The sequence below is a fragment of the Sciurus vulgaris genome (assembly GCF_902686455.1).
Source record: "Sciurus vulgaris genome assembly, chromosome: 3".
NCBI classification, from domain to species: Eukaryota; Metazoa; Chordata; class Mammalia; order Rodentia; family Sciuridae; genus Sciurus; species Sciurus vulgaris.
The window spans coordinates 21,897,371-21,921,851 of NC_136463.1; the positions used below are offsets into that span (position 1 = coordinate 21,897,371).

The 24,481-nt window shown below is 40.4% G+C and overlaps 3 protein-coding genes across 3 annotated transcripts; all 3 read right to left on the minus strand.

Annotated features, from left to right (window-relative positions):
• Positions 1-1,357: 1,357 nt before the first annotated feature.
• LOC306657423 (uncharacterized protein) lies at positions 1,358-1,975 on the minus strand (the record flags this gene model as incomplete). The annotated part of the gene is made up of 1 exon (XM_079133399.1): positions 1,358-1,975. One exon carries the CDS (start codon positions 1,973-1,975, stop codon positions 1,358-1,360), a length of 618 nt encoding a protein of 205 aa, XP_078989525.1.
• Positions 1,976-7,200: 5,225 nt separating this feature from the next.
• Positions 7,201-7,863, minus strand: LOC306657424 (uncharacterized protein; the record flags this gene model as incomplete). The annotated part of the gene is made up of 1 exon (XM_079133400.1): positions 7,201-7,863. The coding sequence occupies one exon, from the start codon at positions 7,861-7,863 to the stop codon at positions 7,201-7,203; it is 663 nt and encodes a 220-aa protein (XP_078989526.1).
• Positions 7,864-16,793: 8,930 nt separating this feature from the next.
• LOC306657426 (uncharacterized protein) lies at positions 16,794-23,049 on the minus strand (the record flags this gene model as incomplete). The annotated part of the gene is made up of 2 exons (XM_079133402.1): positions 16,794-17,237; positions 22,471-23,049. The coding sequence occupies 2 exons, from the start codon at positions 23,047-23,049 to the stop codon at positions 16,794-16,796; spliced, it is 1,023 nt and encodes a 340-aa protein (XP_078989528.1).
• Between the last annotated feature and the right edge of the window lie 1,432 nt (positions 23,050-24,481).

Here is a 24,481-nt window from a genome sequence, read left to right on the forward strand (position 1 = left end):
AAATTGGAAATCTGCAACAGTGGAGGGAATTTCTTTTTCTTCTTTCATTGTTTGTTCTACTTAATTATATATGACAGCATTTTGATTCAATGTACACAAATGGAGTACAACTTTTCATTTCTCTGGTTGTACACAATGTAGAGTCACACCACTTGTGTAATCATATGTGTACATAGGGTAATGATGTTTGTCTCAGTCTGCCATCTTTCCTTCCCCCTGCTCCCTCCCCTTTCCTAATTTCCCTCTACATAATCCAATTTTCAGTGGAGGGAATTTCTAATTAAGCAGGAGCCATGGAAATCAGTACAGAGTTTCTTGACAAAGTCAGTCTTAAAAATACTATTCAATTCAACAATACTACCTCCAGGTACTTAGGGACAAAATGGGATGATCAACTTGAAATGATATCAGCACTCTCATGTTTAAGGCAGTATTGTGAACAACAGCAAGGTGTGGAAGCAACCCTACATCTTCTGTCAAATGAATAGGTTAAGATAATATGACAGAAACATATGCTGGAATACTATTCAAGCTTAAAAGAGAAGGAAATCCTTCCTCAGGTACTAATATGAATGAACTTTAACTCTCTTTCCTCAATGAACTAAACCAAATATAGGACAAACACTACGTGATTCCATCTATAAGCGGTATGTAAAATAGGACAACTCAGATAAGAAAAAATTGAGTGGTGGATTCCAGAGGCTGGAGTGAGTGGAAGTAGGGAGCTGTCAATCAATAGGTATGCCATTTCAATTAAGCAAGATGAGCAACTTCTAGGGATCTCTGGTACAGATTGGGATACAGTGACAACTTATTTTTCAGTTAAAAATCTATGAAGCATGTGATTCTCACATTGGATGTTCTCAGTGTAGGAAAATAAAGACCGACAAGATGGAATGAATATTAGGTATTTATTAAGAATTCATGAAGGGTGGCTGTGCCTAGGGAGGCATCTAAAGGTGACAATAACAGTAGAACATAGCATACAGGAATCTGGAGAAGAATACAAAAGAAATGATAATGGTGAGATAAAGGAACAGTGCCATACAGCTGTGAATATCTGAAAATGTGTGTTCCTGAGTTTCTTAGATGGAGAGGTAAAGTTCTTGGTTTGATAATTGTAGCCAAGGCCACACCTCCCCATCAAGGATCATGAAGCAGGGCCAAGATGCACAAGGCATAAGGAAGGAGAGGAAGAGATTAAAAAGTCTGCACTCTCTCACATTCATTCACCAGATCTTATACTGGGGGCCAATGAACAGAATTTCCGGTGTCAGTATGATAGTTTTCAGTCAAGGTAGGAGAAAAATTCCTGCAGGTTAAGAGGAGTTTGTGCAGACAAACTTTGGGGAGTTGATCATGGGCAGCAAAGCTTGCAGCAGTTGCACACACAACAGGGCTGGCAGCAGGGTGTGCTGCAGCAGTGGGTCACACGGGTGTTTTTGGAGCAGGTGGTCTTGCAGCAGGTGGTTCGGGAGCAAGTAGGAGGGCAGCAGGGCTGGCAGCAGCAGGGCTGGCAGCAGGGGATGATGCAGTAACTGGGGCAGCAGCAAGGCTCACAGCAGCTGGGTTTGCAGCAGGGTGTGCTGCAGCAGCTGGGCTTACAGGCTGGTTTGCAGCAGGTAGTCTTGCAGCAGGTGGTTTCACAGCAAGTTGGAGAGCAGCAGGGAATGATGCAGCAACTGGGGCAGCAGCAAGGCTCACAGCAGTTGAGTTTGCAGCAGGGTGTGCTGCAGCAGCTGACCACACAGGCTGGTTTGCAGCAGGTGGTCTTGCAGCAGGTGGTTTCACAGCAAGCTGGAGAGCAGCAGGGAATGATGCAGCAACTGGGGCAGCAGCAAGGCTCACAGCAACTGGGCTTGCAGCAGGGTGTGCTGCAGCAGCAGGTCACACAGGCTGGTTTGCAGCAGGTGGTCTTGTAGCAGGTGGTTTTGCAAGTAGGCTTGCAGCAAGAGGAGCAGCAGGAGGGGGCCATGGTGTCAAGTGTGGAGGGTGGGATCCTGTTCACAGGTGAGTGAGTTTGCACAATATGATGACTCCTTGCAATTGAGCTCTTTTATCCATGGACTTCCAAATTTTGGACCAATCAACAGCCATTTTCCTGGTTGCTGTTTATATTATTTTCCATATTTAGTTTGTGTTTGTCTATGAAGAATTTGCTATGCAAATGTGATGAGTGTTGTGAAAGTGTTTAATCTGTTTCTTAAGAGTGTGTAACTCAGGAACTGTTTCCAGATGAAAGGAAGACAGTCACCTCATTAGCATCCTTGCTGCTCTGAGCATCATGTGGGTCATGGGGTGGCTCCTGCAGCCCTGGGAGGGTCAGGGCATTGTTCCTCTGGAGGTTTGTTCCCTTGTCTGTATTCAGATTAGGAAGTGCCTCTGGGAGGAGCATGGCGTTGCTGTATTCACAGAGAAGAACAGCACATGCATCTACCCAGAAGATCTTGACTAAAGGCTGGTAGAGGCATCTTTCTCTGTATCAGCTCTTCCACCTGTGTGTCCCTAGGCACTTTGGAAGAGAATATTTGACACGTGGTCTTCCATAGTAGAGCAGAACCAGAATGTCAGGGTAGAAGCAGAAGCAGTACATGGGGATGAGCCAGGTATAGATGGATGTGTGGGTAGCCATAGGTCCTGTTTGATCCAGTACTGAGGGCTCACCAGGATAGGCCTTTGTGGGACTTTCTGCCACAGGAACTCTGCAGACGCAGGAAATCCAGGATGAGCAGGTGAATCTCTTTCTCATCTGGTTACCAGCAGAGTCTGTGATCTTAGGTCAAGAACTTTCTCTGTCTTCTTTCTTTTTGTCCCTGTCTCTTGTTTCTGTTTCTCCCTTCCTTTCTCATTTCCTGGGCTGCTTTCTTGCCTTCTAACCCATTTCCTGAGGGAATTAAGATGAGGTGATATGGTACCTGATTTATCATTAAAATATTTTCAATGCATTAAAAATATTTTCAGGTCTTCCATTCTATGCCATACGAAGCAATTTATGATTTTCCAGGTTGGTAAGGTATTCTCAAGTGAATGTATCCCTGCCACTGTCAACAGGTTAGGAAACAGAAATGAACCCCATTGCCTACAAACCATATCCTCTCACTCATCCCCAAAGGGAGCTTACCACTTTGTTAACTTGTAATCTCAGTCAATTTTTGCTTCTCTCAGTCTTAGGATCATCAAAAGAATAAAATAGGTAGGTCTCTAAGTTAGGAGCATGACACTCCTCAGTATATTTATCTCCAAGATGTTCATTCTCAGTGTGTAATATTTACAGTGAAAAAGTTGACACAATTTGCTTGCTTTTTGTCCTTTATATGAACATATTGCTTGTTTGTAGCTTGGGACTATTCAAATTTGTGCTGCAGTAGGTGATTTTGCACAGAGTCTGTGGTCATATACATATACATATACACACATGCACACACACATATTTCTGGTGGATACAAAACTAAGTATAGGATTGTTCATAGACTTTCCAGGCGGAAAGACTTATTCCCTTCTTTGTGGCAGTCTTCATATTTCACTAGATTTCTTCCTTGACATTTTATTATGTACACACGCTTCATGTTCCAATTCAAAGCTTAAATTTTCACTGCCTCACAAGTATTGACAAAGTTTCAATTTTCTATGTTTTTCCCTTTCTGTTCCACAAAGTTGAAATCACTGGCCCATTCTTTGGGCTCGGATGTTTGGTTAGGTGATGTGTCTGACATCTAAGGTGCAAACACTCCACTCTGGAGACAGACTTGGGACTTGCTCTACTATTCCTCGTCTTGACTGAATGGTCAACAATGACCTTCTCATTTGATAGCTGGTCCTTTCAGGAATTGTCAGTCTGCATGGTGGGTGAAAGAAGACTGTGTCAGCAGCAGTCTGGACACTCTTTCAATCCTCATTTGCGAGGGTACTGGATGTTGAAAATGTCTTGTTTATAGAATAAAACCGGTTCTGTATGAACCGAAGCAAAGTTATGTTTACTCCACCTTTTCTCAGTCAAGGTGATGAAAACTGAAGAATGATCCAACGTTGGAACAACCTTGCCTTTTCTGAAAATGACTCCATGTGTTCATGGTCAGCTGCACATGACTTTAGCCTTGACTCACTTCTCTCCTGAACAGGATCTATTCTGATTTGCATTCTACAAATTTATCTTTCCATTCTCACTGTATTTCCTCCACCTCCTTTCATCATGTCAGTTCAGAAGAAGTCGAGATACTTCACCCTCTTGTGACTCAATTCTTGATCTTGTGACCCAACTTGTCCTTTTTTGGCTGCATGTCTGGACTTCTGAAGGTGCTCTCCTGTTGTAGATACACTAGCAGTGCTTGACAGTGCCTGAGCAAAGGGGTCTATGGTGTTCCTTTTAGTAGGTACACTGGGAGATCTCACAGGTCCCTTTCTGAAACACAGACCATGGGGGAGAATTCTAGAGTCCCTTGCAGATAAATTCCTAAGCTTCAATTCATAACCAGAGTCAAGTGAATAAAGTTCAGACCAATCTCTTAAACAGTGATATGGCTTATTTTCATGCCAAGATTGTTTCTCTGGAAAACCCAATGAAATAGTGACTTTAATTCTCAAACTGAAGTGATAATAAGAGGAACTTACTTTCAGGGTTCCCTAGCATCAGCTCAACTCACCGAGAAGAAATTGGGGGAAGAGCATTATTGGGAAGCACAGTCAAGAATCTGGTGGTATGAGATTGTCACCTTAGCAAATGACCCATAAAACAGGAGACCTCCTGTGAAGCTTGGAACACAGAACTTTCACCAAGATGTTAACTCTGCTTGGTGAATTTAAGGCCTACAGACATTCAAACAGAAACAACGATATGTTCAGATATATAATTGGACTTGTATGATGTAATATCCTAATACCCATTAAGCATTATGTCAGGGAGGAACTAAAAGAAAGTTTCACAAACAAACCAAAAGTCTCTCATTTTGAGTTACCACAGACAGACAAACAAGAGAGATATGATTATTCTTGGAATGTGAAACTGAATTGACATTAGCAGGAGCAGAGTTAATGTATTTCAGGGGAACTTCATAGAGAAAGATTGGTTTCAAGATTAGCAGTTTTCTACTGGCCCAATTGAGGATTTTGGGAAAATGAATGTTTTTTAAAAGGCAGTGATGCCCTTCAACAGCTGAATGGATAAAGAAAATGTGATATATACATACAATGGAATATTACTTAGCTTTAAAGAAGAATGAAATTATGGCATTTGCTGGTAAATGGATGGAGTTGGAAAATACCATGCTAAGTGAAATAAGCCAGACCCAAAAAACCAAAGGTGAAATGTTTTCTCAGATATGCAGATGCTAATTCACAATAAGGCAAGGGGGCAGGGGAGCAGGTAGGGAAGAATAGAGTTACTTTAGGTAGAAGGAAGTGAAGGGAGGGGACGTGTATGGGGGTAGGAAGGATAGTAGAGTGAGACATTACCTCATGTACATATATGATTGCATGACAATGTGATCGTAGAGTACGTACAATCAGAAAAATGAGAGGTTATACTCCATTTATGCATGATTTATTAAAAATGCATAAATGCATTCTACTGTCGAGTATAACTAATTAGAACAAATAAAAATTTTTAAAAAGGCAGTGGGATCGTCCATGATGAATGTGTGCAAGACTGTGGACTGGAGGGAGAGATGGAAACTTGGTAGTGCCCATCTGAACATGGCACAGAAAGGACATCATTCCTTGATCTTGTGGTTCCTTAGGCAACACCAAGCATTTTGTCCTGAAAGCATGTAAAGTCAGAAAGTAATGGCATATCATTCAGCACTGCAACCATTGCAGGGTTGGTACCTTTTGTCTGGCTATTCTGTAAAGGACCGAATGCACTAAGGGTACTAATGAGTGTGTGGAGAAGCTGAGACCTTGATACCTTGGAGGAGTGTTGAATGGTGTGGGAGCCATGGAAATCAATGTGGATATTCTTCATAAAATCTGACCTAGAATTATCATACTACCCAGCAACTCCACTTTTGAATGTTTAGGTAAAAGAAAGGAATATGAATCTTGAAAAGATGCCAGCACTCTGTTCTTCATGGCAACACTACTAACAACAACCAAATTGTGGGAACAATCCCAGTGTCTATCATAGGATGAATCTATGAAGCAAATGTGGTGAAACCTATAATGGAAGAGTATTCAGTCTCAGAGGAAAAGAAATTCTCCCCCTTGTGCTGAAATTGTTGAACCATTGAGCACTCTGCTAAATTAACTAAGTCAGTCACAAAAGGGCAAGCACTCCATTATTCCACCTCTATGAGGTGTATAAAATAGTGAAACTCTGATAAAGAGGGAAGAGTGTGGTGTTTTCAGGAGGATGGAGAAAGGTTGAAATAGAGAGCTGCCTATCAAGCAGTATGACATTTTAATTATGCAAGATGAGCAACTTCTAGGGATCTGTTGCACAGAGTGTGATATAATGACAATGTACTTTTTTCAGTTAAAAATCTCTTAGGCATGTGATTCTTATGTCAGGTGATTCCTAGTACAGGAAAAAAAACACAGACAATATGGAATGAATAAAGGTCCAGAGTTTATTAAGAATTCACGAAGGATGGCTCTATCTAGGGAGGCAATTGAAGGTGATGATGACAGGAGAAGATGGCATATTCTTTTCCAGAAGATATCTGGAAAACAATACAAAAGCAGTCATGGCTATGGGGATGAAGGAATGCTGCATGCAGCTATGAAATGCTTCTTCTGAAGTCTGTTTCTATGTTCTTTGGATGGAGAGGTAAATATTTTGGTCTTAGAATTTCAGGCAAGAATGCACTTCTCTATCAAGGGCCCATAGACACAAGATACACAAGGTCTAAGAAAGAAGAGGACAAGAGTGGAATGGTCTGCACTTCTTCCAGGTGATTCACAAGGTCTTACATGGGGGACCGAGAACAGAGTTTCTGGTGACAGTCTGATGGTCCTTAGTCAATGTAGGAAGAGAATTGGTGCACATAAGGCAACAAGGTTGAAAGGAAAGATAGGAAGAGAATTTGTGCTGGTAAGGTAAGCAGGTTAAGAGGAGTTTGACTATGTAGACTTTAGTGTTTGCAGAATTGATCATGGGCAGCATGGTTTGCAGCAGCTGCACACACAGCAGCAGGGTTGGCAGCAGGGTGTGCTGCAGCTGCTGGTCACATGGGTGTTTTTGGAGCAGGTGGTCCTGAAGCAGGTGGCTCAAGAGCAAGTAGGAGGGCAGCAGGGCTGGCAGCAGCAGGGCTGGCAGCAGGGAATGATGCAGCAACTGGGGCAGCAGCAAGGTTCACAGCAGCTGGGTTTGCAGCAGGGTGTGCTGCAGCAGCTGACCACACAGGCTGGTTTGCAGCAGGTGGTCTTGCAGCAGGTGGTTTCACAGCAATTTGGGGGACAGCAGGGAATGATGCAGCAACTGGGGCAGCAGCAAGGTTCACAACAACTGGACTTGCAGCAGGGTATGCTGCAGCAGCTGGCCACACAGTTTGGTTTGCAGCAGATGGTCTTGCAGCAGGTGGTTTCACAGCAATTTGGAGGACAGCAGGGAATGATGCAGCAACTGGGGCAGCAGCAAGGCTCACAGCAGCTGGGCTTGCAGCAGGGTTTGCTGCAGCAGCTGGGCTCACAGGTTGGTTTGCAGCAGGTGGTCTTGCAGCAGGTGGTTTCACAGCAAGTTGGGGAACAGCATGGCTGGCAGCAGGGGATGATGCAGCAACTGGGGCAGCAGCAAGGCTCACAGCAACTGGGCTTGCAGCAGGGTGTGCTGCAGCAGCAGGTCACACAGACTGGTTTGCAGCAGGTGGTCTTGCAGCAGGTGGTTCTGCAGCAGGTAGGCTTGCAGCAAGAGGAGCAGCAGGAGGGGGCCATGGTGTCAGGTGTGGAGGGTGGAATCCTGTTCACAGGTGAGTTTTGCACAATGTAATCACTCCTTCACATTGGGTTCTTTTATCTTCAGATCTCCAAAGTATGGACCAATCAGCAGCTCTTTTCCTGGTTTGTTGTTTATGTTATTTTTCATATTCAGTTTATGTTTGTCAAGGAAGAAGTTGTTTTCTAAATGTGATCAGTTTTACTAGTGCACAATAATTATTCATAATTGTAGGTTGAACATGTTCTTACATGCATGCAATGTAATTTTCTCCATTTCAATTCTGGTCCTTCCACTTTTCATCCCCTATTCCTTTCCTTTGCTCAACTTCCTGTACTGGTCTTCCTCCTATTTATTTATTAATTCATTATTATTTTTGAATGATGCTCTCTGATACACACAAAGCGGAATTCACTGTTGTATATTCATTCATGTGCAGAGCATATTTTCGTCAAATTCACTTCCCAGTTTTTCCCTTTACCCTCTTCTTCTGCCTCCATCTTGATCCTTTTCCTCCTCTTCAGTGATCTTCTTTGTTTCCATGTAATCCTTTCCTTTAAAAAAATTTTGATTTCTCTTTAGCTTCCACATGTGAGAGAAAACATTCAACCTTTGACTTTGTGAGTGTAGCTTATTTCAGTTAGCATGGTGTTCTCCAGTTCCATCCATTTATCAGCCAATGACACAATTTTGTTGATTATTATGGCTGTGTAATATTTAAATGTGTGTATATTTCACATTTTCTTAACCTATTTAACCGTTGATGGGTGCTTGGGTTGGTTACCTAGCTTGGCTATTGTGAGTTGCACTACTATAAACATTGATACGCATGTATCAGTATAGTATGCTGATTCTAATTCTTTTTGGGTAAATATCAAAGAGTGGGATGACTGAGTTGTATATTCCTAGTCATTTGAGGAATCTCACTTTTTCCAAAGTGGTTGTATTAATTTGCAGTCCCACCAATACCGTATGATTGTACCTTTTCCCCCATATTCTTGATGTTTGGCATTCTAACCACAGTGAGATGGAATCTCAATGTAGTATTTATTTGCATTTCTCCACACGCTAGGGATGTTGAGCATTTTTTCCATATATTTCCACTTGTATTTCTTCTTTTATTAAAAACATGTTTTTAAAATGTTTTAATTGCTGCTAAGAAATTCCCACCTGATTTTTGCGGTTTGAATTATATCCTACAACTTTGCTGAATCATTTATAAGCTTTTTATTAGCTTATGATAGATATACGTTATATTAGGGTTCATTTGATGTAATTATACAAGCATGGATTGTAATTGTAATTGTAATCCAATTCAGTTCCCAATACTTCCCCTTTGTCTCCCCTTCTCCCTTCCTTGTTCCCTTTCCTCTCCTCTGCTGCTCTTTCTTATATTTATTTATAATATCTTTAAATTTTTTATTTGTTCTAATTTGTACATGACAGTAGAATGCATTTATGCACTTTGATAGATCACACATAGAGTATAAGTTCTCATTTCTTGATTATACATATTGTAGGAGCACATTAGTCATGCAGTCACACTTGTAGTATTTTTAAATCAGTGCATTATGGATACACATAACGGTGAAATTCACTGTGGTATATTCATACATGCACATGGGAAAGTTTGATCAAATTCATTTCACCATTCTTTTTTTCTCATCCCTCCTCTTTCCCTCTCAATCCTTTTCCTCTACTCCACTGATCTCTCTTCTATTTTCATGCAGGGAAATATAAATCAAAACTACATTGAGGTCTCATCTCTCCAGTCAGAATGGCAATCATCAAGAATACAAATAATAATAAAGGTTGTTGATTACGTTGGGAGAAAGGTGCACTCAAACATTACTGGTGAGACTGAAAATTAGTACAACTACTCTGGAAAACAGTATGACAATTCCTCAAAAAACTAGGAATGGAACCACCATGTGACCCAACCATCCCACTCCTTGGTGTATACCCCAAAGATCTAAAATCAGCATACTATAGGAATACAGTCACATCAATATTTATAGCAGCCCAATTCAAAATAGCCAACATATGGAACCAGCCCAGATATCCATCATTGGATGTATGGATAAAAAAATTATTTCTTCTTTTGAGAAAAGTCTGTTTAGTTCTTTTTCCCATTCATTGATTTTTTTTGTGTATGTGTGTTAAGCTTTCTGCATTTTAAAAATATATTATGGATATTATTCCCATGTTGGAAGAATAGTTGGAAAAGATTTTCTCTCATTCTGTAGTCTCCCACTTCATGCTCTTAAATGTTTCTTCTGCTTTTCGGTGGCTTTTGGATTTGATGCTGTCCCAGTTATTTTTTTTTCTAGTTATCAATTCTGGTTTTATTTCTTAGGCTTTAGTGTTCTTGTTAAGTTAGCCAGTTAATGCAAAAGCATGTCAGAGTGTTGAGCCTATGTTTTCTTCTAGCATCACAAGGTTTCTTATCTACTTCTTTGATTCATTTGAGGTGACTTTTGTGCATGCTGAGAGATAGGGATCAAGGTTCATTTTTCTACATATGGATTTCCACTTTGAAACACCATTTGTGTTTCAAAGACTGATGAATAGGTGTGGTGAGAGTAGACATCCTTGTCTTGTTCCTGAGGAAGTGCTTTCAGTTTCTTCATGTTCCGTATGATGTCAGTTCTGGATTTATTGTACATGACCTTTATAATGTTGAAGTAAGCTCCTTCTATCCTTAGTTTCTTTAGTGTCTTTAACATGAATGGGTGCTGGAATTTGTTGAAGGCTTTTTATGCATCTATTGAGATGATCATGTAATTTTTGTTCTTAATTCTGTTTATGTGATGTATTAGATTTTTTGATTTTCATATGTTGAACCAACTTGCTTTTCTGGGAGGAAGCACAGTTGATCATGGTGTACAATTTTCTTGGTGTGTTTTTCAATTGAATATTTTATTAAGGAATTTTACATCTATGTTCACCAGGGATATTGTTCTGTGGTTTTCTTTCCTCAATGTGTCTTTGGTTTTTCTATCAAAGTGATACTGGCTTCATGAGATGAATTTGGGAGTGTTCCCACCCTTGCTATTTCATGGAATAATTTGAGGAAGCTTGACATTATTTATTCTTTAAAGGTCTGGTAGAACTCAGTTGAGAATTTATCTGGTCCTGGACTTTTCTTCGTTGAAAGGTTTTCAATTGCTGCTTCAATCTTAATGCTCAATATTGACCTGCTTAGGTTTTCTATATCCTCTTAGTTCAATCTGGGTAGATTATTTGTGTCTAAACATGTGTCAATATCTTATATACTTTCCAACTTATTGATGTATATATTTTCAAAGCAGGTCCTAATGATCATCTGGATTTCAGAAATATCTGTGGTGATATCTCCTTTATCATCTCTAATTTTGTTGATTTGGGTTTTCTCTTTCTTTTGGTTAGTTTGGTCAAGATTTTATTAATTTTGTTTACCTTTTCAAATAATTAACTCTGTTGCATTGATCTTTGTAATTATTTTTAAATGTCAATTTTATTTCTCCTGTGTGTTATTTGCTGTTTTTTACTGGTTTTGGAATTTGTGCCTTTTTAGTGCCGATGTAACATTAGATTGTATTTTTTATAGATCATTAGAGCTCTTTATTTTTAATGTAAGCACTCAATGCTATAAACTTTACCCATAGAACTGCCTTCATACTATCCCAGAATTTTTGATATGCTTTAATACTGTTCTCATTTGTTCCCAAGCATTGTTTGATTTCTCCCTGAATTTCTTTGACACATAACTGATTCAAAAGTACATTAATGAATGGATAAAGAAAATGTGGTATATATACACACGAGGGAATATTACTCAGCTTTAAAGAAGAATGAAATTATGGCATTTTCTGGTAAATGTAAATAAATTGACATTATTACCTCATGTACATATATGACTACATAACTGATGTGATTCTACAATATGTACAATTAGAAAAATGAGAGATTACACTCCATTTATATATGATTCATCAAAATGCATAAATGCATTCTACTGTCATGTATAACTAATTAGAACAAATTTAAAAATTTAAAATATAAAAATGTACATTAATCAATCACCATGTGTTAAAATGGTTTCTGTTTTATATCTTGCTATTGATTTCTAATTTCACTTCAGTATGATCTGATAGTATGAAAGAAATTATCTCTATTTCTTGACTTTACTTTTTGTCCTAAAATATGGCATATTTTAGAAATGGTTCCATATGTGGCTAAGAAGAAAGTCAATGTTGTTGCTGATGGATGAAATATTCTATAGTTGTTCATTAAGTCTATTTGAGTAACAGTATGCTCTAATTCTGAAGATTCTTTACTTAGTTTATGTCTGTATGACCTTCTACTGGTGAAATAAGTAAATTGATATCATCCACTATTATTGTATTGGGTCTATTAGTTAGGGATTTTTCTAAATGTATGTAGGTGCACTGACATTTGGGTCATAAATATTTATCATTGTTATATCTTGTTGGATGGTTCCCTTAACCAATATAAAGTGACCTTATTCTGTTCAGATTAACTTCAGCTTGAAGTCTACTTTGTCAGTTATGAGCATAGCTACTTCTGCTTGCTTTCCTTCTCCGTTTGCTTGGAATATCTTTTTACATATTTTCACCTTCAATTTATGGATGTCTGTGACTGTAAGGTGAGTCTCTTATAAGCAACAAATGACTGGGTCTTGGTTTTTATTCTATGTTGCCAATCTACGTATTTTGATTGGAGAATTGAAACATTTACATTCAATGGTCCAATAGAGAGATAATTTTTATTTCCTGCCATGTTGATTTATTATGAATTTTCTTCAGTTTTGATTCTCCTTTACTGAGATTCATCTATTTCCTGACCCTGAAATTTATATTTCACTGCTGCATATAATACATCATGATGTGTGTTTTGTAGTGCTGGATTAGTAGTTATAAATTCTATTAGTTTCTTCTTATCATGGAAGGTTTTTATTTCACCTTCACTGCTGAAGAATAACTTTTCTAAATATAGCATGTTATTTGGCACCCACTATCGTCCAGAACTTGGTAAATATTATTCCAAGCCCTCTTGACTTTCAGAGTCTGGGCTGTGAGATGAGCAGAAAGTCTAATTGGCTTATATCAAAACTGCTCTTTTTCTATTGCTGCTTTTAAAATTCTATCCTTATTCTGCATGTTAGACATTGTAAGTATAATTTTTTATGAGGTTCTATTTTGAGCTTGTCTATTGGGATTTTAATGTCTCTTCTATTTGGATTTCCATCTCATTCCTGAGTTTTGGAAATTTTCTGATAGTACCATGCTGAAAAGAGTTTGTATTCCTTTACTTTGTATCTCAATGCCTTCTTTTATGCCAATGATTCTTAGTTTTGTTCCCTTAAGGTTGTTCCCGATTTCTTGTATATTTTGGTCATGATCTGTAGCTATCTTTCTTCATTGTTGACTTTGTTTTCAAGATTATACTCTTCGCCCTTGAGACCTGAAAAAATCTGTCTTCTATGTGTTCTAATCTACTGGTGATGGTTTCTACTGAAAAAAGAACAAAACAAAACATTTTTTTTGGTACTAAAGATCGAACCTAGGGTTGCTTAACTACTGAACAACATCCCCAGTCCTTTCTATCCCCAGTTTTAAATTGAGACAAGGTATCACTAAGTTGTTTAGGACCTTGTTTAGTTGTGGAACCTGGCTTTGAACTTGCAATTCTCCTGCCTCAGCCTCCCAAGTTTCTGGTATTACAGGTGTGTGTCACCATGCCAGGTTATATTTTTAATTTGATTTATTGAGTTTTTCATTTGCAGGATTTCCGTAGGGTCCTTTTTCCTAATCTCTATCTCTTTATTGAAGTGTTTTGCTACTCCATTTTTTTCCTCTTAGTTCATTCCTTTGATCTTCTTTTAGTTCATTGAACATGTTAACTATCAGCTTTCTAAATTATTTTTCTCATTTTCCTCCTCTGAGGTGTCAATGGGGCCAAATTTTCTCATGTTCTGAGCTATTTGAGGTAACATGTTCTCTTGCTTTTTCATATTGTTAGTATTGCTACCCTTCTGCTGGTATTATCACTTCTACACTTATATAAAGGGCTTTTGGCGAACTGCTTCCTCTTTACTATGTGCCCTGGGTTAGGTGAAAAGCTTGTCAATGTTTTCACTCAGTTTGACCCTTGTACTACTGCAGGCTTTAGTACCACATTGACAAGAGTTACTGTCAATGTGATTATAGTTCCTTTGCAGCAAAGCCATATACTGATTAATCTTAAAAAAAATTATTGAGCATGTTCTCCAGCAGTCTACTCATCTGACTGGTAAATGGAAGTGATTTTCTTTTAGATAAGTTGAGAAATTAGGTAATAAGGAAAGTAAAATTGCTTTCAAACTATTTTTGACTTTCTGGTCAGGTATTCTCTCAGTGCTTTGATTCTGGATGATGAAAGAGTCAAGATATACTGCCTATTTCCACTCCCCCACCTTCTGGGAGCCTATTATTTATTTATTCATTTTTTATTTTGCTAATTTTTTTTTTAAATAGAGTCTGTTCTTTCTGTAGTTTCAGACACTACAGTTTATTTTTTCTCAGGTCTGAGCCAAAGTGGTCAAACTTGTTAGGAGCGTCTGTATGCAGATTTTCACTTCTTGCCCTGCTAGCTTTGATGCACCGCTCCTTCTGAGAGCCTCAGACCATGTGGAGAGGAGAGTAGGATGTGTCAGACTTTCTCCAGCCTTTTCTAGGCTTGGAAGGAGTGACTCAGGAATCACCAGATTTGGTGTGAATTTAATTGGTCTCAGTTTCCCAACCACCCCCAGTACCAGTCAGGCTCCTTTCCCCAGAGCTCAGATTGCTTGTTTCAAGTGAAAGAGCCCTATACTCTTCTCTGCTTTGTATTCTCAATTTTCCAGTGCTGCGTTGCTGTCTTGATTCACTCTTAGGGAGCCGCTATGATAAGGCAGATTCCTCTGACATACCTGAATCCATTCCCCAAAGGGATAAACTAAAAAAGATGGAAAGAATCTTAAAAATACAGTTCGTTAAGAGTAAAGAAATTGGGGTGTGAAGTCAAAATGAAGTTTAGAATATCCAAAGGTCAGAGGGGAGAAAGTTAAAGACAGGTTGGCATGTGAAGGCCAGAAAGAGGGAGGAGGAGGAGGAGATGAAGAAGAAGAAGGAGGAGGAGGAGGAGGAGAAGCAGCAACAGCATTTGATGAGGATGTGGAGCAACTGAAAGCCTGCTATACTGGAGGGGATATTTAATGATGCAGGAGCCATAGAAATCATTATCTAGTTTCCTCACACAATCAGACACAGATATACCATATGATCCAGCAACCAAACCACTGGGTATTTGGGGGAAAGAATGAGATAGAAGCTTCTAGATATGCTGGTATTCTCATGTTTAAGGTAGTGTGAGGAACAAAAGCCTAATTGTGAAAGCAACCCAAATATCTATCGATGGAGGAATGGATCAAAAGAATATGGAAGAATCATACACTACAATGCTATCCAGACATAAAAGAGAGGGAAATCCTCTCCTATGTGCATGGGCTGTAGGCTTCTCTTCTAAATGAATTAAACCATGTACAGAAGGACAAATACTACATGATTCCTCCTATAGATGCAGTATGTAAAATAAACCAACTCAGATAAATAAAGAACAGGGGTGGTTTCCAGGGTAGGTTGAAGTAGGGACTTGCCTATAACTAGGCATGCCATTTCAATTATAGAAGGTGAACAACTTCTAGGGATCTTGGTACAGAGTAGGATATGATGACAATGTACTTTGCACTGAAAAATCTATTAAGCATGTGGTTTTCACCTCAGGGTTTCTTAGCCCAGGCAGATAAAGATAGACACTATCTTTGTTGAAGGGCTTCTAGGTTGGTTCCATAATTTAGCTATTGTGAATTGCATTTCTATAAACATTGATGTAGCTGCATCACTGAAGTATGGTGATTTCAAGTCCTTTGGGTATAAGCTGAGGAGTGAGATGGCTGGTTCAAATGGTGGTTCCATTCTAAGTTTTCTGAATGAATAAATAAAATGTGGTATATATCCACAATGGAATATAATCAGCCTTAAAGAAGAATAAAATTATGGTATTTGCAGGTAAATGGGTGGAGCTGGAGAATATCATGCTAAGTGAAATAAGCCAATCCCCAAAACCGAAGGCTGAATGTTTTCTCTGGCATGTGGATGTTAATTCACAATAATGGGAGAGGGCTAGGAGATACTTTGGATTAGGCAGAGGGGAGCGAAGGGAGGGGAATGGGTATGGGAGTAGAAAGGATAGTAGAACGAATCAGACATTATTACCCTATGTACACATATGATTACATGACCAGGGTGATTCTACACCATGTACAACCAGAAGAATGAGAAGTTATACTCCATGTATGTATGATGTGCCAAAATACATTCTACTGTCACGTATAACTAATTAGAACAAATTTAAAAAAGTAGACAAATGGAATGAATAAAGGTCCAGTTTTTATTAAGAATTTATGGAATTTTTGGCTGGGGGGGGCAACTGAAGATGCCTATGATAGAAGAAAGTAGCAGGCAGAAATATGGAAGACAATGCAAAAGAAATCATGAGTATAAAGATGAAGAAGCTGTGCATACAGCTGGGAAATTCTTCTGAAGTGTCCTATTTTCTTTAGATGGAAAGATAAAAAGTTTGGCTCCAGAATTCTAATCAAGACCACAGCTCCCCATCAAGGATCTATGAAACTGGTCCAAGGTCCACAAAGGTCTAAGGAAGAAGAGAATGAGAGCCGAGTGGTCTGCACTCCCCATAGGTGATTCACCAGGTCTTACATGGGGGACCATGAACACAATTTGTGGTGACAGCATGAAGGTTTTCAACCAAGGAAGGAAGAGAAGTGGTGCAGGTAGGACAAGTAGGTTGAGAGAAACTGGTGTAGACACTGGTGTTTGGGAGTTGATCATGGGCAGCAAGGCTTGCAGCAGCTGCAGACATAGCAGCAGGGCTGGCAGCAGGGTGTGCTGCAGCAGCGGGTCACACGAGTGTTTTTGGAGCAGGAGGTCTTGCAGCAGGTGGTTTGAGAGCAAGTAGGAGGGCAGCAGGGCTGGCAGCAGGGAATGATGCAGCAACTGGGGCAGCAGCAAGGCTCACAGCAGCTGGGTTTGCAGCAGGGTTTGCTGCAGCAGCTGACCACACAGGCTGGTTTGGAGCAGGTGGTCTTGCAGCAGGTAGTCTTGCAGCAGGTGGTTTCACAGCAAGTAGGAAGACAGCATAGCTGGCGGCAGCTGGACCCACTGCTAGTCTTACCACAGCAACTGGGTGGACAGCAGGGTGTTTTGCAGCAGGTCACACAGGCTGGTTTGCAGCAGGTGGTCTTGCAGCAGGTGGTTCTGCAGCAGGTAGGCTTGCAGCAAGAGGAGCAGCAGGAGGGAGCCATGGTGTTAGGTGTGGAGAGTGGGATCCTGTTCACAGGAGAGTGCACAATATGACAATGCCCTGCAATTGGGCTCTTTTATCCTGGGGACCTCCAGTGTTTGGACCAATCAGCAGTCCTTCACCTTGTTGTTTTCTATGTTATTTTCCACATTTGGTTTGTGTTCGTTGAGGAAGAATTTGTTATGCAAATGTGATGAGTCTTGTTAATGTGTTTAATCTGTTTCATCAGAGGGCATAACTCACAGGGACTGTTTCCAGATGAAAGGAAGACAGCCACCTTGTTAGCATCCTTGGTGCTCTGAGCATCATGTGGGTCATGTGGTAGCTCCTGCTGCCCTGGAATTGTTCCTCTTGATCTTTGTTCCTTTGCCTGTATTCAGATTAGGAAGTTTCTCTGGGAGGAGCGTGACGCTGCTGCATTCACAGGAATGAAACGCACATGCTTCTACCCAGGAGATCCTGACTCAGGGCTGGTAGAGGCATTTGTTTCTGTACCAGCTCTTCCACCTGTGTGTCTCAAGGCGCTTTGGAAGTGTATGTCTGCATGTGATCTTCCACAGCAGAACAGAACCAGACAGTGAGGATAGAAGCAGAAGCAGTACATGGGGACGAGCCAGGTATGGATGGATGTGTGGGTGACTATCAGTCCTGGTTTTATCTAGAACTGAGAGCTCACCAGGATGTGCCTGTGGGACTTCCTGCCACATAAGCTGTGTAGACCTAGGCAAACCAGGATAAGCAGGCGACTCTAGTCCTCACCTGGGTGCCAGTACAGACAATCATCTTGGGTCATGATCTTTTTCTCTCTTTCCTTCTGTCTCTGGCTCTGTTTCTTTTTCCTCCCTCCTCATTTGGTTCCTTGCTTTCTTGTCTTCTTTTTATTTCAGGAGAGAATTTAGATTAGGTAAGATGATACCTGATTTGTCTGCAAGGACTAACATATTGAGAATGTTTTTAGGTCTATCATTCCATCCTCAATGGAACAAATCACTATTTTCCAACTTGCTAAAGTATGTGAATTCATCCCTCCACTGCAGTCAGTTTAGGAAATAGAAATGAATCTGTTTCCCTATGAATCATACCCTCTCATGTATCTCCAAAGGGAGCTGATCGCTTGGTTGACTTTTAACCCTCTAGGTCACTTTTGGCTCTTTTCATTCGTTGGTTCATCAAAAGAATAGTAATGTTGGGTTATGAGTGTGAGACTCATCAGTATTGTTATCTATAGCATGCTCATTCTCATTGCTGTCGAATTTCCACTAAATGAAATTGACACCATGTACTTGATTGTCCTCTAAGATGGTCATGTAGCTCATTTGTAGATTGGGACTTATTCAAATTCATGCTGCTCTGTTCTTGCACAGAGCCTGTGGTCATGTATATACACATTTCTGATGGAGACACAACCAGTTATAGGGTTGTTCAAGGAATTTCCACATTGAAAGATTTTTTCTCTCATTGGAGCAATCTTGTCCATGTTTCTATAGATGTTTTCTTAGGTATTTTGTTGTGTACATGTACTGAATGTTACAATTTAAAGCTTAATTTTTTACTGCTTAGGAAATATTGAAGGTGATTCCTATTTGTATGTTTTTCTTATATCTGTACTCCCTGGTTATTTCTAATAATTTATGTTAGTTTTTTTGGGGACAGGCAAATTTTCCTGCATAGTCATATCATGAATCATAATACTTCTTTTCTTCATTTCAGCATAATCTGCATTTTTCTTGCCTTGGTTCACTGGTAGACCCTTTCATCTGCTGATAGTATACTGTGCATCAGAAGGGTATTTTTTTTTTTTTTACAATCACAGCATAGGAGGGAGAGTTCTTGGCATTTATCCATTATATGTGGTCCTCCTTGTCCCTTATGCAGAATCTTTTCACGACAGCCTGATGTTTGCGTAAGTGTGAATAAACCCTCTGGACTGAACCCAGGTTACTGCAATCAAGTAACCTATTTCTAATGACATTAAAAACCACCACTTCTAATGAATCTTACCTAACTTTCCTATGTATATATATGAATACATCACCCTGAATATCACCATTGTGTATATCTACAAGACACCAATTTAATAAAACTATATGTAAATGCAGAAAATCAGTAGAGGGAAGGGAGCAGGAAGAGTCAGGAAGAGAGGGAAATACTGGATTAGAGAAAACATATTCCCTGCTTTTATATGTATGTCAAAATGAATCCTAGTGTCACATATAACTAAAAAGAACCAATAAAAATTAAAAATTTTAAGAAAAGAAATGACCAGTTCTGAGTGATATATTGTAAGATGCCCAGTAGCTTTGCCCAAGATAACATCTCTTGCACTTGGATCTTGATGGAAACATCTGCCAAAGTGTTTTATAGGGATTGGGATTGGCTATTTGTCTTCTTCCATGGGGTTAAAACCATCGACCCTTCCCTTTGACCTGGGCAATGGTCTGTCAGATGATGTGTTTGACATCAGAGGTGCAGACACTACCAACTGGAGACAGACTTGTATCACGTACCTGACTGGCTGGTGAACAGTGAGTTTCCTTTTGAAAGCTCACCATTTCAGGGATTGGCACTCTGTGGGCAATTTAAGACTGTGTCAGCAGCAGTCTCGCGGCTCATTCAGTCTTCATTTGTTAAGGTGTTGGAGGTTGAAAGTGTGTTCTGTTTCTAGAATGCTTTTTCTTTATGAACTGAAAAAATAAGATTATTCTCCCTTTTCCAGTAGGTGACATTGAAATATTGAAGAATGTTGAGTGTTACACCAATCTTGCATATTCAAAAATGGTCCAAAATAATCATGATAACCCACATGGGACTGGATTTGACTCACTTCTATCTTCAGCAGGATATATTCTGATTTATATCCTCAAAATTTATCCTTCCATTCTCATTATATTTCCTTCACCTTCTCCACCTTCTCTCATCAGGTTTGTTCCTAAGAGACCAAGATTATCTACTCTGTTGTGACCCAATTTAGCCTTGACCCAATTTAGTCCATGTTCTGGACTTCTGAGGTCACTCTCCTTCCTGTTGGATATCTTAGCAGTGATCTGACTTCCTAGATGAAGGGATGAACAGTGTTCTCTTTAGTTAGTGCACTAGGAAACCCCAAAGGTTGCTTTCTGAAGCACACACTCTGGGGAGGGATTCTAAAGAGTCCCTTATAGACAAAATTTTGAGCTTTATTATCACATGAAAAAAGCTCATAACAATTTATTCAAAGTTGATAGTGGCCATTTTTGCCAAGTTTGTATTATTCTGGAGGAGACAAATGTAGCAGTCCTTTTAGCCCTCAACTCAAATCATAAGAGGAATTGACCTGCAGAATAAAGGAGCATTAACTCAACCTACTAAGAAGAAGCTGTGGGAAAGGTGTCACTGGGAAACTAGTCAAGAAGTTGGTGGCATTAGGGTGTCACCCTATTAGATGACACACCAAACCTGAGAGTCCCTGTGACTCTTGGAGCATAGATGTTTCACTGGATTATAATTCTGTGTGGTGAATTTTGAGGCTAAAGGTATTGAAGCAGAAAACCCAAGGTGCCCACAACTATAATTGGACTCATATGACATGTAATCTCCTAATGTGCTGCAATCATTATGTAGGGAGGAACCTACAGAAAGTATACATGAACAAATTGGAAACATCTCATTTTAAGGTATACACTCAGGTACCACAGGAAGGTCAAACAAAAGAGATGAGATTATTCTTGGAAGATGGAACTTCAAAGTAATATTTGATGGAGCAGAATCCATTTGTTGTAAAAGCCCTTCATAGAGAGAGAGATTGACTTCAGGATTAGAAATATTCTCTATCCTGGTGGAGAATTTTGGGAAAATGGATATCTATTTTGAAAGATGGAGGTAGTCCACCATAGAAGTTTGGATGTTGGCAGTGCCCATGTGAATATGAGAGAGGTAGGGACATTTTCCTTGATATTTTAGTCCTCTAGGCATTTGTCCTGATTGCATGAGATGTCAGCTAACAATGGCGTACCACTCCAGCACCACAATCATTGCAGTACTGAATTATTGTGTCTGGCTATTCTAGAAAGTACCCAGTAGAGTAAGGGTTTGTCAAGGGTGGAGAGAAATCGGAACACTGCTTCTCCGGAAGGAATGTCAAATGTTACAGGAGTCATGGAAATCAGTATGAAGTTTCTCCAAAAAATCAGACATGGAAATACCATATCATCTAGCACCATGGGGGTGCTTAGGGAAATAATGGGATCATAAACATGAAGAGATATTAGCACTTTGGTGTTCTAGGCAGGACTATGAACAAATATCCATGGATGGAGGAATGGATCTAGAGAATGTGGCAGTAATCTAGAATAGAATACTATCCAAGTTTAAAAGGGAAGGAAATCACTTTGTGCTTACATGGGAGAAACTTAGGCCTCTCTCTAAGCTTCAGTACAGAATGACAAACATTATGAGATTCTACCCATATGCAGTATATAAGGTATGTCAATTCAGATAGGAAAGAATAGAGTGGTGGGTTCTAGAGGCTGGGTAGATGGAAGCAGTGAGTTGCATATCAAGGTGCATTCCATTTCAATTATGGAAGATGAACAACTTCTAGGTATCTATGGTGCAGAGTCAGATATGACCACAATGTATTTTGCACTTAAAAATCTATTAAGCATGTGATTTTTCACTTCAGGGGTTCTTAGCACAGGCAAATAAAGTCAGACAATATAGAATGAATAAAGGTTCATTTTTTATTAAGAATTTACAGAATTTGACTGTACCTAGGGAGGCAACTGAAGGTGACTATCATAGGAGAAAGCAGCATACAGAAATATGGAAGACAATGCAAAAGAAACCATGGCTGCAGAGATAAAGAAGCATTTGTATAGACCTATGTATTTCTGAAGCATGATCCTATGTTCTTTAGTTGGAGAGGTAAAGACGTTGGCTTCAGAATTTCAGCCAACATCACATCTCCCCAGCAAGGACCTATGAAGCAGGCACAAGATGCACAAAGCCTAAGGAAGAAGAGAGAAGTCTGCACTCCCTTGAGGTGACTCATAAGCTTTTACATGGGGGACAATAAACAGAATATCTGGTGACAGCTTGATGGTCTTCAGTCAAGGTAGGAAGAGAATTGGTGCACATAAGGCAACAAGGTTGAGAGGAGTTTGTGCAGATGCTGGTCATAAGGGAGTTGATCATGGGCAGCAAGGCTTGCAGCAGCTGTACACACAGCAGCTGGGCTGGCAGCAGGGTGTGCTGCAGCAGCGAGTCACACGGGTTTTTTTGGAGCAGGTCTTACAGCAGGTTTTTTCAGAACAAGTAGGAGGGCAGCAAGGCTGGCAGCAGCAGGGCTGGCAACAGGTGAACACACAGCAGCAGGGCTGGCAGCAGGGGATGATGCAGCAACTGGGGCAGAAGCAAGGCTCACAGCAGTTGGCCTCACAACAGGGTTTGCTGCAGCAGCTGACCTCACAGGCTGGTTTGCTGCGGGTGGTCTTGCAGCAGGTGGTTTCACAGCAAGTTGAGGGACAGCATGACTGGCAGCAGCTGGACCCACAGGTGGACTTCCCACAGCAGCTGGACCCACAGCTGGTCTTCCCACAGCAGCTGGATGCACAGCTGGTTTTATTACAGCAGCTGGACCCACAACTGGTCTTCCCACAGCAGCTGGATCCACAGCAGCTGGGTGGACAGCAGGATGTGCTGCCACGGCTGGTCACACGGGCTGGTTTGCAGCAGGTGGTCTTGCAGCAGGTGGTTCTGCAGCAGGTAGGCTTGCAGCAAGAGGAGCAGCAGGAGGGGGCCATGGTGTCAGGTGTGGAGAGTGGGATCCTGTTCACAGGTGAGTTAGCACAATATGACGACTCCTTGCAATTGGGCTCTTTTATCCGTGGGATTTCCAAAGTTTGGACCAATCAACAGCCCTTTTCCTTCTTGTTGTTTTTGTTATTTTCCATAATTTGGTTCGTCTTTGTCTATGAAGAATTTATTATGCAAATGTGATGAGTGTTGTGAATGTAAGTATTTAATGTTTCTTAAAAGCGCGTAACTCACAGGGACTGTTTCCAGATGAAAGGAAGACAGTCACCTCTTTAGCATCCTTGGGGCTCTGAGCATCATGTGGGTCATGTGGTGGCTCCTGCTGCCCTAGGAGGGTCAGGGCAGTTGTTCCTCTGGAGCTTTGTTTTTTGGCTATATTCAGATTAGGAAGTGTCCCTGGGAGGAGCGTGATGCTCCTGTATTCACAGGGACGAACAGCACATGTGTTTACCCAGAAGATCCTGAGTCAGGAGTAGTAAACACATCTGTCTCTGTACTAGGTCTTCCGTCTGTTTTTCCCAGGTCTGTCCAAGGCACTTTGTAAGAGGACGCTTGATATGTGGTCTTCACAGCAGAGCAGAACCAGACAGTTGGGGGTAGAAGCAGGAGCAGTATATGGGGACCAGCCAGGTATGGATGGATGTGTGAATGGTTTTAGGTCCTGTTTGATGCGTACTGAGGGCTCACCAGGATGTGCCTGTGGGACTTTCTGCCACATGTACTCTGCAGATCCAGACAAACCAGCATGAGCAGGTGACTCTATTCCTAACCTGGGTCCCAGCACAGACAATGATCTTGGTCAGGGATCTTCTTCTTCTCTTCTGTCCACCTCCTTGTTTCTTTCTTTCTCCCCTTGTCTCTTTCTATCCACTTTTTTTCTTATCTTCTTTCCCCATTATCCCTGATCCTCTTCATCCTTTCTATATATTTTCTTCATGAGAGTAATAAAATTCGCTGAGTTTGAATGAACCCTCTGTACTTATCCAGAGTCACATCATTCTGGTGACCTGCTTCTAATGACATTAACAATCTCTTAAGAGACTTGTCTGACATCAGAGGTGGAAGCCCTTCCCTCTGAAGATAGATTTAAGACTTGCTGCCCCATCACTGGCTTGACTGACTGGTGAACAATCACTTTCTATTTTGAAATCTTGTGTTTCAGGGATTGGCACCCTGCCTGGTGGGTTAGTTGGAACTGTGTCAGCAGCAGCATGGAGATTATTTCATCCCTTGTTTATTAAGGTGTTGGGTGTTGAAAACGTGTTGATATTCACAGAAAGCTTTTTCTTTATCAATTGAAGCTATATTATGATTATTTTCCCTTTTCCAGTGTGTGACATCCAGTATGTGACATTACATTTTTGGAAGTGCAAGGGGACTACACCCACTCTTGCATTTTACTTTATTTTTTTATTTTAA